Raw genomic sequence first — 18580 nt, forward strand, 5'->3', positions numbered from 1 at the left:
AACGGCAAATCACGCCTGACAAATTGAATGGCCTTCTACAGTGGGGTTACAGTGTTGGTGGGTAAGGGAAGAACAACCATCATCATCTACCTGGACACCTGCAAAGCATTTGGCACTGTCTCATCTGTCTATCTGTCACTGTCTATCCTGGTTTCAGATGGGATAGAGTTGATTTTTCTTCTTAGTAGCTAAAATAGTTGTGTCTTTTGGATTCAGTACAGGCTTTGGTATGAGAAAAATGTTTATAATACACTGATGCTTTTAGCTGTTGCTAAGAGATCAAGCAGTCTCCAACTGTCCATGTTCTGTCCATATGCAGGTGTACAAGAAGCTGGGGAGGAGCACAGCCAGAGCAACGGACACAAACTGGACAGTGGAGTATTGCGTATCAGGTAATGTCATGCTCAGTATAAAAAGGAGGGGTGGCCAGGAAGGATGGGGTTCTCTCTCACTTCTGTGATTGCGACTGCAGGTTCTTTGTATCTTGGGATTGCTAGCCAGGAATGGGCTGGGTATCAGTCAGAGGGTGGTGAGCAGTCGCATTGTGCATTACCCATCTGTACTTACTATTATTGTTACTGCTTTATTCTATTTCAATTATTCAACTGTTTTTACCTCAACCTACCACACTCCCTACCTTTACCCCTCCCATTCTATCCCCCATCCCCGTGCAGGGGTGAGCAAGCAGCTGCGTGGTGTTCAGCTACCAGACAGGTTTAAACGACAATAAAAATTCCTGGTGCCACCCTCTTCTTCTGCAGGTACAGAATCTCTTAAAACCAGAAAGAAACAAGAGAACCGAAAGATGTAAAAAGTGTGGCTGTCTATGAAATTTAGGGCATTCACCAGGGTACTAGAAGCTTAGACTGTAACTGACCCCACAAAAAAGGAAATGTCAGTTGGAAATGTCTGGCTAATAGCTAAATTACATGCTTCAAGATTCAAATGGAAGAGTTTTAGTTACTGAATGTACTGACCTCTAAGAAATTCCAACAGATCAGTACAAATGGGCAGCTGGATCATGGCCTCCTTCACTTCAGCTAACCTTGTGCTATTAGACATTTTAATGATACGGTTCTTCATGCAAAACACGGTCGTGTCATACCCTCTATTGACTGGACACTGTTTTAATTAATGAAACTGATCCATATGTGAAAATGACAACATCAAGAAGTTGCCAATTCATTAGGAAAATTAAAATAAGTTTCATTATTTTAAAAATAAATTTTAATACTAAATTTAGGGTTTTTTCTGTGTGCATATAACAATTGCAAGTGGAATCAACAATAGTTACCAAAATGTTTTCGCTGTCTTGACTCTGTAAACTGTTACTGTGTATTTCTGAGAGTAGACGATTATTCTCAGCAATAAATCTCTGGTACACAACTAAATAAAAATAATAATACATAAAGAGACTGTTCTCACAAAGGAAATTCCACACAAGAAATATTTCCTGAAAGCAAAAGACTTTAATCATCGTTTAAGCACACATGTATGACAACAACCACTGAAGTCCTCACATGTTCCAAGCTACATAGTTTTAAATTATTTAGTAAGATGGAGCCTTTACAAAATAACTTGGAAAACAGTTTTCCATCAACATGGAAGAGTAAACAAATTTGTAAGCACAAGCCCTGTAAGTTAAAAGTATTATTTAAAACAAAAAAAAAAAATCATGCAAAACTAAAAACCACCCCAGAAAAACACAAGGCACATCCAAACAGACAAGAAGAAACTAAGAAAAAAGGTGGTTAGAATGGCCTTCCACGAGGTTTTAAGACTATAAATCACAATTTTTTCCCAAGTAATATCTATCGTACTGAAAAGTACAGTTTACAAATGAAGATTTGCAAACTACTAACTCTATAGTTCAAGGAAATAAGAAAAAGGAAACTGTTTCATCTGATATATGCATAATCTTTAGCAATAAATACAGCAGTAGATGTGTACCTGCAGTTTTGCAGATGATACATCATGTGTAATAGCAGTTATGGAGGTATAAATGTAGTGTAAGTATTGTTTTTTTAATCAGTGGAGAGAACTAGGAAAAAAAGGTTCACTTGTAATAAACTATTACCTTATGCATTTGATGCATGCCTTCCTGTGGATACTCAGTAGGCCCCATTGTTGGCATTGGATGTGGGACACTGGGTGGACCAGGACTTGGCCCCATCATGCTGTGAACTGAGCCAGGAGATGGCCCTGGTCCTGGGCTAGGTCCTAGAATCGGTCCAGGTGAAGGTCCTGGTCCAGGGGAAGGACCAGGATGAGGCATGGCGCCAGGGTCTGTAGGCGTGGACATCTATTTTCTGTCTCCTTTTCAATTAGCAGAATAGCTCTAATAACAAAACAAAACAAAACAAAAACAAAACCAGAATTTCTATATGACATTAGGGGCATTGAAAAAAATGTAATTAAATCTACTGGCAATCACTATACACACATGCACATACACATGCAATCTGTCATCAGCAGAAAATGCTTAAACAATCCTTAATGTTGCACATTACTTTGACCATCCTTCTAAATGCCCACTGGAAGCATAAGGATCCTGATAGTTCAGTCAGTTTCTGGATGTTTTTATGTTACTCACAGAACAAAGCAACTGGTACACTATGAGAAACATCTACCAGAGACAATGGTAGTTCAAGTGACTTGCTATCATCAGATGTGGGTTTAAGTACAGTATTACTAAAGGCAGGGAAGACAGCTGGGCACCTCCGTAACATATGTGTCTTCAAAAATCTCTCCCTAAACAGATGTGACTGTACTGAAATTCATACTTTAAAAATTCATGTAATGCAACAAAACAAGTATTAAAAGGACTGTTGAGACTATTTTCTGAGTTCAAGATATTAATGATTATCTCCGTATGCAATCATAATAGCAAACAAAACGGACAACAGAAAAGACAACTACTTTGGACTGAATAGTTATAATTCACTTGAGGGGTTCTGCCAATGTCACAAACCAGAAGAGTGCAGATCAAGTGCCCTATGAAACTCTTAAGTGCCCTGAGAACAAACGACAGGCTTTTACAGACTGGAAAACCAACTATTACTACATTTTTATTTCTGTGTTCTCATAGAATAAATTGATGCAGGCTAATGCTTGAAATATTCTTCAGTTTTCCGAGAATTTTTATCAATGTCTGTTGGGAACTTTTTGTTTACTAATGTCAGAGTATTTTAACACAGTGATGAAGCTGTCATATTTTTACAGAAGCAATGGTCAGTTGCTGCTAATGAGATGAGTCATGTTTCTTGGTACTCCCCGCTCACAACAGCACCACTTTCATTTGTTTGATCATAAAGTGATCTCATTAATTGAGTGGTTAAGCCAGCAGAAAAGTAACCCTATAATTAAAAACAACAACAACAAAAAACACCACCAAAAAAAAAAAAAAAAACAAAAACAAAAAAACAAAAAACCACAACGTAACCCATCTAGTGATTCAAGTGACTGAACTGAATTTTTGAAAGGATAGATGAGTCCCACTGCCAGCACAAGCAAGAAAGCAGGATCACCACTTTCAGCACCAGATGACCATTAGACAGGTTTAGCTTGTTCCCCTTGTTTACTCTGGGTGTATAGTGAGGTTACCTCCCCATGATACTGGTTCCATAATAATAAAACCAATACAATGAAAAATGTGTCTTACTAAAAGGCATTCTAATTTAGTACATTACAAGGTAATAACAATGTAATGGTACCTTACAAGGCCTAAGACAACTCCCTGTCCAAGCCTCTCTCCTCACAGATTTTATCACACAGAGTGTTCCACCTTCCACAACTGGGTTTATCGCCATCCACAGTTAGCAGTAATTACTTTCTAACACGAGTAAGTGGTGTAACCCTGTTATGACACTGCTTATACAAAGCCACGCTCTAACACTGCAAATGCCCTGGCCTGTAGTCAAATTAAGAAACAGACTCAAGAAAAACAAAGTACCCTCCCAAGGTTCCCAACAAAGCAGAAAGAAGGCCCATCTGCAAGACATGTCAGCAAAAAAGTAGATTGGTGCTTACTACTATCAATCAGGGAATTAAAAAAGAACTGATCATCTTTCTTCTTTTATGAGCAACAGTCTTTACTTATCACAACCCTCACAGAAGATAAAATGCTACTCTGTCAAACCATTTTCACTGATTTACCCCCAATTACCTACTCATTCTGTCAGGATCAAAACTGGCTTAATAGCTTTTGCTTACAGATTGCCTTTTGTTATATTTTAATAGCTACTAGTCTGTTCTGAGTAAAGGCAACAAATTAGAATAATGCTTAACTCGTTTAAAATAAAATATCCTCACCTAAAATAAGCTACTCTGGGATCATATTTTCTTGCAAGGTAAAACAGGAAGATGTCTATGAAGCCTCTCTGTTCAAAACAAAACACTATGGTCACTAATTACTGCCCTCCAACCCCAGGACGTTATCACAAAAGGAATCAAGTTATCGAATGTTCACAACTGCATACACCATGCCATAGCTTCCTGTAAGAGGACTACAGTTTAGCTGCATAAAGGACAACAGACGTTTCCACACAACAAAGAGGTTTTATGTCAGTCAACTGTTACATTGCAAAACAGAAGACTGACACTCTCACAGATGACCCTCTCTGCACATAAGCCAAATGCAGTCCATTTAACAAGGTAGAATCTAGCACCACACTGCTATCCAGAAAAATGTATACAGAACCACAATGCAATCAATCACAAATCTATCAGTGTACAGTATCCCAAAATACCCTATTTCACAAGACTTCTACCTTAACCTACCCATTAAAATGGGTATCAAAATCTCCCCCTCTATTCACTTCTATTTCAAATTCAACTTGCAGTTCTCATAAAAAGTAAGTGGCTTCAGCCTCAGCTCCACTAGTTATACTGTTATTTACATATACATAAACATGTCCTGCACACAAATTTGGAAAATTTAAAATTCTTTTTAATGGGCTAGCAAATGCCCAACCTGTGAAAAACAGTAACTACCAGAGGGGAATGTTGCACCCTTTCCACCAGATCAAGTCCCTTCATTATTCTCCTTTAAGAGCAGATAAACTCACCAATTTCACATAACTGTGAATTGTCTTAAACAGATTTATATTCAGAGATTTTTGTATGTCAAAGAACATACTTCTATGGAAAAAAAAAAAGTAATTTCTAAGATCTGTATGAGATGAACATACAATACTGGAAAATACTATTTAAATGCAAGTAATAATTCCTGTCCAAAGATACCCATAGAGACAATTTTTTTTCTGGTAATATTAGCCCACAAAATTAAACAGCCACTGTCATAAACCAGAACACACTATATATGGCCCTCCCAACTAAGGATCTGTTCACAGAACAGAACTGCTAAAAAGCTTATGATTTAACATGTTTCAAAACCATCTTAGTTTATATTTACTAAGACTGAGATTGTATAAAAAGCCACAGAGATTACATACCCTATTCAATAAAGTTCAGTAAGAGCTAGATACCTAGTTCCTCTAGGCCATTATAAAAGTCTCATAAAAGTCAAAACAAAAATCTACAAAAGAGATAACATGTGCAACAGTGGCCAAGCTCCATCCAGATAACAATGGTATTAGTTTGGGTAAATTCTCATGCCTAATGAAGCCAACTCCCTGTCAAAGCCAATGCTGACCCATTTGTTTGGACTGCTTTTTAATGAGTAGTTTCTCTTAGAATTAAAAAGCATGAGAGGGAAGTAAATGCTTCTAACAGATTACAAAGACTTTTCATAAAGTGTAAAACAAATTACCATCTCATTGTCCCAAATGATAAGGCTGCTGGCCCTGATTTTCAAATGCATTACAGAATCACAGAATCATTACATACTGTCAAATTGTTTCTCAATTGTCCAATCTTAAAATTTCCTCGAAACCCTCATGGGAGTAATGTTATTCACATGACTTTAAATAAGGTATATCTCTTTTTGAACTGTAATTTCTTATCACTTCTTATGTTTATTTATATCAACATCACCAAATCCCTTCTGTGAACAGTCCCAAATAAAACCAGTGTGGATGTAATTGTGATGAATCACACAGTTCTTCCTGTGGTCTAACCTCTGCTAGTGTCCTGGGCTCACTTAGCATAAAGCTAATTTCCAGAAGAAGCTGGGAGGGGACACAGTCAGGATAGCTGACCCAAAATAGCCAAGGGGGTATTCAATACCATATGATGTCATTCTCAGTATGTATGTACTGGAGGAGCTGGCTGGGGGCAGCGGGGATTGTGGCTCAGGAACGAGCTGGGCATCAGGTTCCAGGTGGTGAGTAATTGCACTGTGCATCACTTGCTTCACATACTCTTTCATTAGTATTATTGTTCTTATTATTTCTTCTCTCCTTGTGTTATCCTATTAAACTGTCCTTATCTCAGCCCACCAGTTTTTACATTTTTCATCTGGTGGGATGGGGAGGAGTGAGCAAGTGGCCACGTGGTTGTTAGTTGCTGGCTGGGGTTACATGGCAGCAGTCCTTTTTGGCACCCAACATGGGGCACGAAGGGTTGAAATAATGACAGATCTGACCAGAGTCTGTTACAACAAATTTGTTATACATATTTCTTACATTAGTTAAATAGTTGCTGATCACAATGTTGGTTTATCTGTTCACATGGTGGTGTTATGTAAATTCTTATATGCACTATGTATTCCCTGCAGTAATGTTTATCACCTCTGGGAGAAGGATCAGGACTATCATTTTGCTGTACTGGGTAATGTCGACTTACAATACGATTAAATCATTGGTCATAAAGTTAAGCTGTTATTTGTTTGTGGCACTGCTATTATTCCCGTACCTCGGGGGCCCTCTCTCGGAATTTATTAGTAATTGCATCCAATCTGCAGAGAAGACGGGAGGGGGTATTTCTCCAGCTCTTTCATCTACCCTTTTTCTTTCAGGCTAATTACAACAGCTTTTGAAATTTTGAATGTCCTTGAGATGTTCAAGGCAGCATGCTGTTACTGCTATCTCTCCTGAATGTGTTTCAGGTCTTGTTTATGGTTACAAAAATTTTTCTTAAGAATACCACCCAGAGATCTACCCCAAGGCTAGACAGTCATGTGTGTCATGGCATGTGGGATAATATGGGCAGATATCTGGAAAACTTCTCACCTCCAGCAGTTTGGAGCTTCACTCCCAAACAACTACAGGACCTGATGAAGTGACAGAATATTTGAAAGGAAAATGCTGTGGCTATTCCAAAGAGGCACAACTTACTTGCACTGTGCTGGGCCCTGGCTGGTTATCTACCAAACACTGCTTGGTATTATGCAGCACTCTCAGAGGGAAGGGAAGGAAAACAGACTGACAGGCACTGCAGCTATTCCAATCCTTGTCACAAACACTATGGTTACCCCAACCCCAGCGACAGGCACTGTGGCTACTCAAACCCTGGCAACTGGTACTGCAGCTGAACCAGAGAACCAACATGTGCCAGTATCAGTTACCCCTATACAGAAGAAACAGACCAAAAAAAAATCAGTTCACTTAGTGAGGGATGAATGTGAACCAGGGTCATCACAAGAACAGGGGGAAGAGGCAGAGCCAGCGATAATCATCTGATTCCTATCCCTGAGTGAGCTGCAAGATATGCAAAAGGATTTCCACTGCCATCCAGGCAAGCACATTGTTAGCCGTTTGTTCCAATGCTGGGATAATGGACCCAGTAGCTTGGAATTAGCGGGAAGGATAGCCAAGCAGCTGGGATCCCTGTCTAGGGAGAGGGGCATTGACAAGGCAATTGGAAAAAAGACACAAGCCCTCAGCCTCCAAAGGCGGCTTCTGTCAGGTGTGAAGGAAATGTACCCCTTCAAGGAAGATGGTACATGACACCCAGGCAAGTGGACCACCATGGGGAGAGGTATCCAATACTTGAGGGAACTAGCCATGCTGGAGGTGATCTATAATGATACGGATAACAAGCAGTTACCCACAGATCCAGATGAAGTCCAATGCTCATAACCCATGTGGCAGAAGTTTCTATGAAGTACACCACCATGGTGCAGTGGATGAAGCGGCTGGCCAGCTGCAGCAATATGAAGGAAGTCTCTCTTCCTCCCTACGGGCCTGTGTCTCAGCTGTGGAGAAACTGCCAGATATGCTAGCTGAGAAACTGTCCCAAGAGTTCCTACGACTTGAGGGTAAGTTCTGCATTCCACCTGTATGGGCCTTTATCTTGGCTATTAAGAGTAAGCACTCTTCTGCTCAAGAGAGATGATATAGAAGGTACACATCATGGGGTACCCGGTGGTTTTATCCGTGACCACAGAGAGGACATGAGGGAGTGGGATGGGAAACTCTTTTAAACCCCAGAGGCACAGGTATGTGAGTTGCAAGGAAAAACAATCACAAGAGGTGATTCTTCCTGGAAAAATGCCATGCCATTGTCTGGCAGGCAGTTCCCCAGAGCAAGCAGAACAGCTGATCTCACTTCTGATTCTCTTGAAGGGACTTCTGATTCGTTTTTACAAAGAATGAGTAACAAATACTATGACCAGGATAAGAGGTACCCTGCCTCCAGCCAAGTGGAGGAAAGGACAACCAAGTTTACTGAACAGTGTGGATTCGATGGCCTGGCACATCAGACCCACCGGAGCATAAGGCTCTATAGTGGACACGGGTGCACAACATACCCTAGTGACATCGAGCTACATAGGGGCAGAACTCATCAGAATATCTGGAGTGACAGGGGGATCCCAAGAGATAACTGTATTGGAAGATGAAGTGAGTCTAACTGGAAATGAGTGGCATAAACACCCCACGGTGACTGATCCTGATGCCCCGTGTATCCTTGGCATAAAGACCTCAGAGGAGAGTATTTCAAAGACCCAAAAAAGTGGGCCTTTAGCATAGCTGCCTTGAAGATGAAGGAATGTGAACAGCTGTCTGCTGTGACCACTGTCTCCAAGGACTGTTCTGTTGTGGGGTTGCTGAGGGTTGAAGAACAAGAGGTGCCAATCACTACCACAGTGGTGCACCAATGGCAATATCACACCAACCAAGACTCACAGATTCCCATCCACAAGCTGACTCATCAACTAGAAAGCCAAGGGATAATCAGCAAAATTCACTCACCCTTTAATAGTCCCATATAGCCAGTGCAAAAATCTAATGGAGAGTGAAGACTAACTGCTGAGTGCCACCACACTGGTCATGCTCCAGTATGAACTGGAGTGGTATACCACAACTGATACTGCTACCGCATTTTTCTCAATCCTTTGGCAGCATAGTCCAGGCCACAGTTTGCTTTCACTTGGAGGGTTGTCCAGTACATCTGGAATCGATGGCTCCAGAGCTGGAAATACAGCCCCACCATTTGTCATGGACTTATCCAGACTGCACTAGAACAGGGTGAAGCTCCAGTACACCTGCAATACACTGATGACATCATTGTATGGGGTAACACAGCAGAAGTTTTTGAGAAAGGGGAGAAAATAATTCAGGTCCTTCTGAAAGCTAGTTTTGCCATAAAACAAAGTCAAGTCAAGGGACCTGCACAGAGATCTAGCTTATAGAAATAAAATGGCAAGGTAAGCGTTATCAGATCCCAATGGATATGATCAACAAAATAGCGGCTATATGTCCACCAACCAGCTAAAAGGAAACACAAGTGTTTTTACATGTTGTAGGTTTTTGGAGGATACATATTCCGGATTACAGTGTAATTGTAAATCCCCTCTATGAGGTGACCTGGAAGAAGCATGATTTTAACTGGTGCTTTGAACAAATTAAACAAGAAATAGTTCATGCAGTAGCCTTTGGACCAGTCAGGACAAGATGTGCTCTACACCACAGCCAGGGAGATGGCCCTACCTGGAGTCTGTCAGAGAGCACCAGGGGAGACCCAAGGCTGACCCCTGGAGTCTTAAGAGTCAGGGATACAGAGGATCCAAGGCCTCCTACACTCCAATTGAAAAAAATATATTGGCAGTATATGAAGGGGTTTGAGATGCTTCAAAAGTAGCTGGTACAGAAGCACAGCTCCTCTTGACACCCTGACTACCAGTGCTGCACTGGATGTTCAAAGGAATGATCCCCTCTACACATCATACAACTGATGCCACATGGAGTAAGTGAGTCACGCTGACTACACAGTGGGCTCAAATGGGAAACCCTAGTCACCCAAGAGTTCTGGAAGTAATCACAGATTGGCCAGAAGGCAAAGATTTTGGAGTATCACCAGAGGAGGAAGTGACATGTGCTGAAGAGGCGCCACTGTTATAATGAACTGCCAGAAAATGAGAAGCAATATTCCCTGTTCACTGAGGGGTCCTGACACATTGTGGGAAAACATTGGAGATGGGAAGCTGCTGTGTGGAGTCCTATACAACAAGTCACAGAAACTGCTGAAGGAGAGGGTGCATCGAGCCAGTCTGCAGAAGTGAAAGCCAACCAGCTAGCTTTAGATATTGATGAACAAGAGAAATGACCAGTGTTCTCTCTCTATACTGACTCATGGATGGTGGCAAATGCTCTGTGAGGGTGGTTGCAGCAATGGAAATAGAGCAACTGGCAGTGCAGGGATAAACTCATCTGGGCTGCTGCATTGTGACAAGGTATTGCTGGCCATCTAGAGAAGCTGGTTGTAAAAATAGGTCATGTAGATGCCCACGTACCTAAGGTAGAGCCACCACAGAACATAAAACAACTAGCAGGCACATCAGGTTGCTAAGATTTAAGTGGCTCAGGTAGATTTGGACTAGCAGCATAAGGGTGAATTATTTATAGCTTTATGGGCCCATGAGAACTCAGGCCATAAAAGGAGAGATGGAACATAGAGATGGGCTTGGGATCAAGTGGTGGACTTGGCCATGGACACTACTGCAAAGGTTATCCATGAATGCAAAACATGTGCTGCAGTCAAGCAAGCCAAACAGTTAAAGCCTCTATAACATGGAGGACGATGGTTAAAATACAGGTACAAGAAGGCCTGGCACATTGACTGTATCATGCTCCCACAAACCCACCAAGGCAAGTGCCATTGTAAAATGGTGGAAGCCACCCAGGAAACATATGCCATGCCCCATGCCACTGCCCAGAACACTATCTTGGGCCGGGCCTTGAAAAGCAAGTCTTATGGCAAAATGGCACCCCAGGAAGAATTAAGTCAGATAACAGGACTCATTTCTGAAACAACCTCATATATACCTGGACCAAAGAGCATGTCACTGAGTGGGTATATCACATTCTCTAACATGCACCAACCTCCAGAAAAATCAAACAATACAATGGACTGCTAAAAACTACACTGTGAGCAGTGGGGGATGGGACCTTTCAACACTGGGATACACATTTAGCAAAAGCCACCCAGTTAGTCAACACTAGAGGATCTACAAATCAAGCTGCCCCAGCCCAGTCAGAACTTCCAGATACTGTAGAAAGGAATAAAGTTCCTGCAGTGCACATGAAGAAAACGTTAGGGAAGACAGTCTGGATTAGAGTCCTGCCTTGGGCAAAGGCAAACCCATCCATGGGATTGCTTTTGCTAAAGGACCTTGGTGTACTTGGTGAGTGATGCAGAAGGATGGGGAAGTTCAACGTGAACCTCAAGGGAATTTGATTTTGGGTGAAAATAGCTGATGAATTAAATTGTATGATGTTAATTGCTAAATAACCCTGCCACCATTTGTCATCACTACCACAGTTGCTGTGTGCCATATCAATGGTATTACAGTAAGAATCACACAAATCACTGAAAGATATACTTTGATGAAACTCAGTGAAGTGCAGCAGTGATGGAACTCAAGCTGGCTTTAGCAACTGGTGCCCAGCAACTTCCTCAAGATCGACATCTTCAACCAGCAGATTGTGGGCATGGGCTGCGCCAGATATACCAGCCCCAAATTCTGGATGCAGCATGCAACAATCCAACACCAGACACCATCTATCCTGCCCCGAAAGACTGTTACGACAAATGGAGTCCCATGGACTAAATGAAAAGTCCTAAAAGTCATGGACTAAATGAAGTCAACGGACACATTAGGGGCATGGCCCATAGACTAAGGGAATGATATCTGTGTGTATATATATCTATCAAAGACAGGAAAAGTGGTGATGATTAACTGGAAAGTGTAGGATCTGGATAATGTCCTACGTTTGCTTAGGCTGGAGTTAATTTTCAGAAGAAGCTGGGAGGGAAGACAGCCAGGATAGCTGTCCTGAACTAGCCAAAGGGCATCATGCTTAGTACCATATGTACTGAGGGAGCTGGCCAGGGGCAGGGGGGACTGTGGCTTGGGAAAAAGCTGGGCATCAGGTTCCAAGTGGTAAGCAATTGCATTGTGCATCACTCACTTTGTATACTCTTTCATTAGTTGTATTATTGTTTCTTGTCTCCTTGTGTTGTTCTATTAAACTGTCCTTATCTCAACTCATAAGTTTTTACCTTTTTCATTGGATTCTCCTCCCCATCCCACCAGGGGGTAGGGAGGAGTGAAAAAGCAGCTGCATGGTGCTTTCAAGACCAGCTGGACACCCAAAAAGATCCAGATATTATAGACTACTTTGATGCAGGGCACACACTGAATTGAAGAACAGGCGGAGCAGTAAGTATTTATAATTCTTCTAGCTGTTTCCCTTCACCATCCAATATAACTTCTGCCTTTCCATGACTGAGTCAATCTAAATTGAACTTCAGCCAGGATGTTCTGGCCAGATCCCCTGCCTTGGATAAGTAGTGGAAAGTAAGAAACTGCATCACTTAGGTCTGATGAAAAGGAAATGTGGACCCACGCAACAGCCACATACACACTGCAAAGCACACTGTAACTCTGCCTTCACTGAAAAATAACAACAGTCTACTTCTCCCCACACATCTCCAACTGAAGTCAAGATTCGCAAGTGGCTCTGAAAAGATACACTGTGAAACTGACACAGTACAGGCTAAAGGAGTTATCTTTATTACACTACCATAGAAAACATGAAATTATACTGTCAGTGATTTATAGTATTTGCTTCATCTGCTAACCATAACCAAATGAAGATATTCAAAGTTTAAGAATTGATTAATAATTATAGTAGCTCATCGTAATTAAAACAAATAACAATACTTAGAAGCAAATCAGTAGGACACTCGTACTGCACAACCTCACAGGACACTGCATTAACATCTATCAGGATTTAACTATTGTCATTTTGTCAAACAATGATTTGATCAATAAACAGGTTTACATGAAATAACAAAAAAACAGTAAAGAGTCAAATCTTCAACTAACATAAACGAGTTATTCGGTTCACATAAGAGAAGCAAAGCAACACACTAACAGCTGAGAGATCCCTTTGCATACTCATGTATGTAACTTCACTGTAACTTCAGAACCTTTTGGAAGGGAATTTGCTGTTTACACTACAAGCCACAGAATCAGAAATGCTGCACCTTAATTGCTTATCCAGATGCTTAGGCCAGAAACAAACCTCTGGACACTGCTTTAACTTGATAAGTTGTCTACCAAAGACTGCCTGCATGCACCCCCACAGAGCCAGCATAATGGGTTGTGTGCTTACACCAGAAACATCATTGTGAAGTCATGTAGCGTAAGGCTCTTTTTGGCATGCGGAGACAGTTTACTTTGGGTAATAGTCCTAATACTCCTTCAACCCCTTACAAATATTACTGTAGAAATTCTTACTCCTACTGTGTAGCTGTTTCAGTTTTTCATAAAGCAACTTTTCAACCAACTTACAGCCTACCCTCTTAAAAAAACTAAAATCAGCACCGAGAAATGTCTGGCTAACAGCTGTGAGTTGAATGTGCTGCAGACAGTCAAAAGGCATCATCACAAGTCAGAGTTCACACAAGTTAGGCTAAGCTATGACACCAGTGAAGAGGCTACAGCACAGAAATACTATCCTTTCTGATGGCTTTGCTACATAAGGCAATAGCCTTCAGGAAAAGAGGAGGGTAGATAGCTGCAGTCAGAAGTTTAATTGCCTTTTAACACCATAGCCACAGTCACAGCAGACAATGCCCAAGATCAAATCCATGTTTGCCACATATGTAGATTCCACTGTATGTTTCAGGCACAGAAAACTGACTCATGACAGCACTGACTGGTTACAGAGTAAGTTTCCATACCACGACCTTTACCACAGGTATTGATTAGATTTATTGAACATCATCTTCACATTAGATTCTGAAAAACAAAAGCCATAATGAGAGGTAGGCAGAAGCAAAATTCACCATAAAGACCTGCCTTGTATTTACTTAAATGGGGAAGAAAAGCAGGAAGAAGGGCGAAGATGGTTTTAAATACAAGTTACTTATGGTGAAAAGATATGAAAAAGGTAAAGTTTCTGTAACAACGAATTTTTAACATACTTCCCAAAGGTCCCAGCTCTCAATGATCCACATGGGTGCTCAAACCCTGCAGTGATACATAGGAAATATTCTCTACCAAGTGGAGACAAACGGGAAAATGATGATGCTTAAGAACTGATGACTTTACATGTGTCAGAAACAAAACAATTTTCAGCATTAGTTGCCTTATTCTGCTATATTTGCAAACTACCAAAGCTGTGTTTAAGCCTTACTTCTTTCCCTTATTTATCCTTCCTTATTTTATCTTGCAAACAAGCTTTTCTCTGCTGCCATTTTCATGACAAGTGATCTTTATGTCGTAAGGTTGTGTTTACTACTTCACTAGAAGATAAACAAATAAAAAACTAAACTGATAAAGGCCAGAAGAGGTGGAGGTTCAGGAAGCAGTCTTTATATACAGAGAACTTCAACAGCAGCAGAAAACACAAAAAAATACAACAGGCATTTTAATGAGTACTTTGCAAAAATGTTCTGAGTCATATGAACAATGAAAAGTCTCCTTCTGAAAAGGTTCACTAGTTCACAGCAATATTACCAATCAGGACCATGAAAATTGGAAGTAAAAGTGCAGCCATTTTTTAAAGTTGCTACTGTGCACATTCTGACCTCAACTTCAGAAGTCCAAGAAAAATCGAGAAAATATATCTCTAGATACTAATTTCATATAGACCTTTGTAAAGAAAATATTTAATATAAGAATGCTAGCTGGAGTACTTTTTCTCTTGTCAATTTTCAAGCCTCAGGTGTCGGTGAAAGCATTTTTCAAACTTGACAAGAAAGTCTCACAGACCACTTCAGAAATTAACAAAAGATCTAAGGCTGCTTTGAACACACTCTTCTGGCACATGTTCTATGAAACACCACAGAAATACCAGTCCTAAAGCTGAGACATAATTCATGAGAGAAATACTGTATTTAATGAAGCTTCACCCTCACCTCTGTCAGGTCCACATATGCTGTATGATATACTTAACTTTAAATTTATTTTTAAGTGCTTGTTATCAATACAATCTTTTTGCTTTCTACTACTGATATATATGGGCATAAAAACCTGCCTCCAATCCTATCTCTCTGGTATACCACTTTTTTCTTAGAATAAAAGGATCAAAGAAACAAAGTCAAAGACAGTAATAGGGCAACTACGTTCCCAAAGTGAAAGTGTGCCTTTACTTGCACAACAATACTAACTTACACAGAAGAGACTGCCCCACCTAGAACATTTAACTGGTATACTACCGGAATGAAATTCCAGTACTGTGTTTATCGTCTGGGTCTTAGGGGCTGTGGTTAAAACCGAGTAACACTGAAGAAATCTAAAGCAAAACAGAAAAGAATGCAAGTGGAACAATGCTGTGTCATAGATCCCCTGCCAATTTTTTTTTTTCAGAAAGCAAGCAGAACACCTAAAATGGTAAAAATAAAATTTTAAAAAGTGCCACCACAATCTTTATAGCTTTAGTTCTTCAGTTTGTTATTTACTTACCTATCTAAAAGACATCTTAAAAAATAGAGTTAACCTAAAGTTCAGGAAATCAGATTATCAAACATAAGCAGCAGATACCAAGAAAAACCAACTGCAGTGCGATCTATGTAGTCATGCTGACACTCTGCCACTCTATTTGACCATAATGCACACTTACAGGGGAAAAAAAAAAAAACAAAAAACAAAAAACAAAATCAGTAAGTGTAACTTCAGCTCGAGTTTAGAAAGTAACTTTGCTAGCCGTGTGCAGTTTGTTGTTTCACCGTCAGAAACTGGGGGCAGGAGGAGGGAGAGAAAATAAAATACTCCATTTCTCCCCGCAACACGCACATAACGAAGCGTGGTTGTGGGGGAGACTCGGCACCGTACGTCCGGGCGGGTGCACGGACGGGGGCGCGGCGCGGAGCACCGGCGGGGAGCCGTCCGCGGGCCGCCCGCTCCCTCCGCGGCCGCCCTCCGCCTCGGCAGCGGCGCGTAGGCCTCGGCGCCCCGCCGCCCGCCGCCAGCCGCTGCAAAGGCGCCGGGGCGGGCGCGCACAAACAGGAGGGCTCTATTCTCCCCCTTCGGCCTTTCCGGAAAGTTTTCGCCCCGGCCGACAGGCTCTAAGACGTCTATGCCTGGAGACCCAGCCCCACTGCCTCCTTACCCTTCCCTCCACGAAGCCACCGCGCAGGGCCCTGTACCTCGACGGCGCGGGGGCAGTGGGGGCCTCGGCGGCGGCAGGCGGGCGAACAGCCGGGACATGCCTCAGGGCTGGGCCGGGCCCGTCTCCCCGCCGCTCCTTCCCTCCGCCACCATGTCACGCCGACCAAACATGTCTGTGCGCCTGTCTGCGGCGGCGGTGACTTCCTGATCCGCCGCCGTCCGCACAGGCAGAGGGACGGGAACGGCCATCCCCGGCCGCCACCGGCTCTTGGCAACGCCTCCCTCTCCCCCGCGGAGGACCGGGGACGGGCTCCGTTGCCCTCCTGCCCCGCCCGGGAGACGGCTGCAGCAGCGGCCCGCTGCCTGCCACCGCCTCTGGCAGGGTAGAGAACTTTTCCAGGTGCCGACCACCGCCGCCCCCCTCTCCCGACGGGGCAGACGAGCTGCATCTACCTGAGCATCCGCGTGTATATGCATCCCCGCTGCCGCCCGACCCGACCCCCCCAAAAAAAAAAAAAAAAAAAAAAAAAGATTTCCGCGCACACCGGAAATAAAATGCTTTTTGCTTGGAAGGCGATTACAAAATTGCAAGCGCATGTTTTGTGCTACTCCGCTTCACTGACTGCTGCAAGGCAGGGCGGGGGGGAGGCATCATTTCTGCAGGGGAAACGGCGTGGAGGGATAACGGTCGAGCTATTTTGGGAAGTAAATCGCTGCACTTTCACAGCAGGAGAGACTGCACAGTTAAAAACAGAGACTGAAAAGCAACAGGAGCTGCAGCCGTAGTAGGGCGAAGTCCCAGCCCCCCTCCCCGGTGTGCGAAGTGCTTGTGACAGGCAGGCAGGGAGATTATCCGGATCATGGCCTCCCCGGCTCTGCCGGATAACGCCGCTACTCTCGCAGGCAAAACCGCTCCCCCCCGCACCATCTTTCTCTCTTCTCATGCCTCCCCACTTCCCTTTCCTCGGCCGGGTCTACGCGAGCGTGTGCCACAGCGCAGGAACAACACCACCGCAACACACTCTCCCGCCGCCGGACACCGTGAACTTCACCCAGCGACCCGCGGGAGCCGCCGAAACGCGGCCCGCCCGGCTGCCCACGCCAGCCGGGGCAGCAGGCGAGGCCGCCCCCAGCCCGCCGAGCTGCTCCGGGGTGCGGGCAGTGGGCTGTCACTCCTCCGATCTATTTCCCTCCTGGCCCCGGCGCCTGTGACAGGCTCGCTTGACGGAAAGACCACGGGGTGCCGCGAACTGGCGGCTGCCTCCGTGCCAGACCGCCGGCCGCGCCGGTGAGAAGCGGCATCCGCTCCACGGCCCGGCACGGCGCGGCGCGGCGGCTGCAGACTGGCGGGCACGGCGCCCCGCCGCTCCCCCGTCCCTCCCGCGGTTGCCGCTGACTCACAAGCCAGCCACCAGCGACGCCTCGGGGGTTTTTTCCTTCACACCCTCCCACCCCGGAGATTTGCATCATGATGATTCCAGAAATACCGGATCAAAACTTTCTTCTCTCCACCCACTAGGGGATATAAATATTTGGGAGGGCCGGGCGCCGGAGAAGGTGGGGAGAGGAAGCAGGTGGCACGACGACGGCCGGGGCCGGCGGGGACGCTCCTGGGGAAGGGGAGGGAAGGTGGGCACGGTGCGTGCCGGCGCGATCACTAACAATAAAGCACGGCACAGGCACCGCCGTGCCAGGGACGGGGAGCGGGGCGGGGGCGGACCGAGTTGTAAGTTATATTTACCTTCCTCCCGGGAGGAGCGCCGTGCTGGATGTCGCTCCTCTCCCCCTCGGTGAGTCACCCGAGTCCAGAACCGGAGCGAGGGACTAGATTATGAACATGACTTCATTGATGACAGCCATTCCCTCCTCTTCCTAAACTCCTGCCCCTCCTCCGGCCCCCTCCCACCGCCTCCCTTCACCGACGCCACCGCTCAGGAAACGGCATTCCCATTGGTCCGTTGGCGAGGGAGTGCCCGCCCCCTGCGCGGGGAGGGTGGCTCTATTGGTGTCGCCTGGCTGTCGCTCAACCGGGAGGTGGGGGAGAGGAAGAGGAGGTGTGGACGAGCGTGGCGGGAGGGGAGGGTGGGGTGCGCGTACGCCGAGGGCCCCGCTCGGGTG

The 18580-nt window shown here is 44.1% G+C and overlaps 1 protein-coding gene across 1 annotated transcript in view; it reads right to left on the reverse strand.

Moving 5' to 3' along the window:
- The window catches only part of SMARCA2 (SWI/SNF related BAF chromatin remodeling complex subunit ATPase 2), a 121221-nt gene extending 102880 nt beyond the window's left edge, over nt 1-18341 (reverse strand). The window contains exons 1-2 of the mRNA XM_074932961.1: nt 18204-18341; nt 2078-2338 (exon numbers count right to left, since the gene is read on the reverse strand). Of these exons, the coding sequence (XP_074789062.1) occupies nt 2078-2302 (225 nt within the window). The 5' untranslated portion in view covers nt 2303-2338; nt 18204-18341. The remainder of the gene's footprint in view (nt 1-2077; nt 2339-18203) is intronic.
- Between the last annotated feature and the right edge of the window lie 239 nt (nt 18342-18580).

The sequence above is a fragment of the Athene noctua genome, chromosome Z, assembly GCF_965140245.1.
Source record: "Athene noctua chromosome Z, bAthNoc1.hap1.1, whole genome shotgun sequence".
In the NCBI taxonomy this organism is placed as follows: domain Eukaryota; kingdom Metazoa; phylum Chordata; class Aves; order Strigiformes; family Strigidae; genus Athene; species Athene noctua.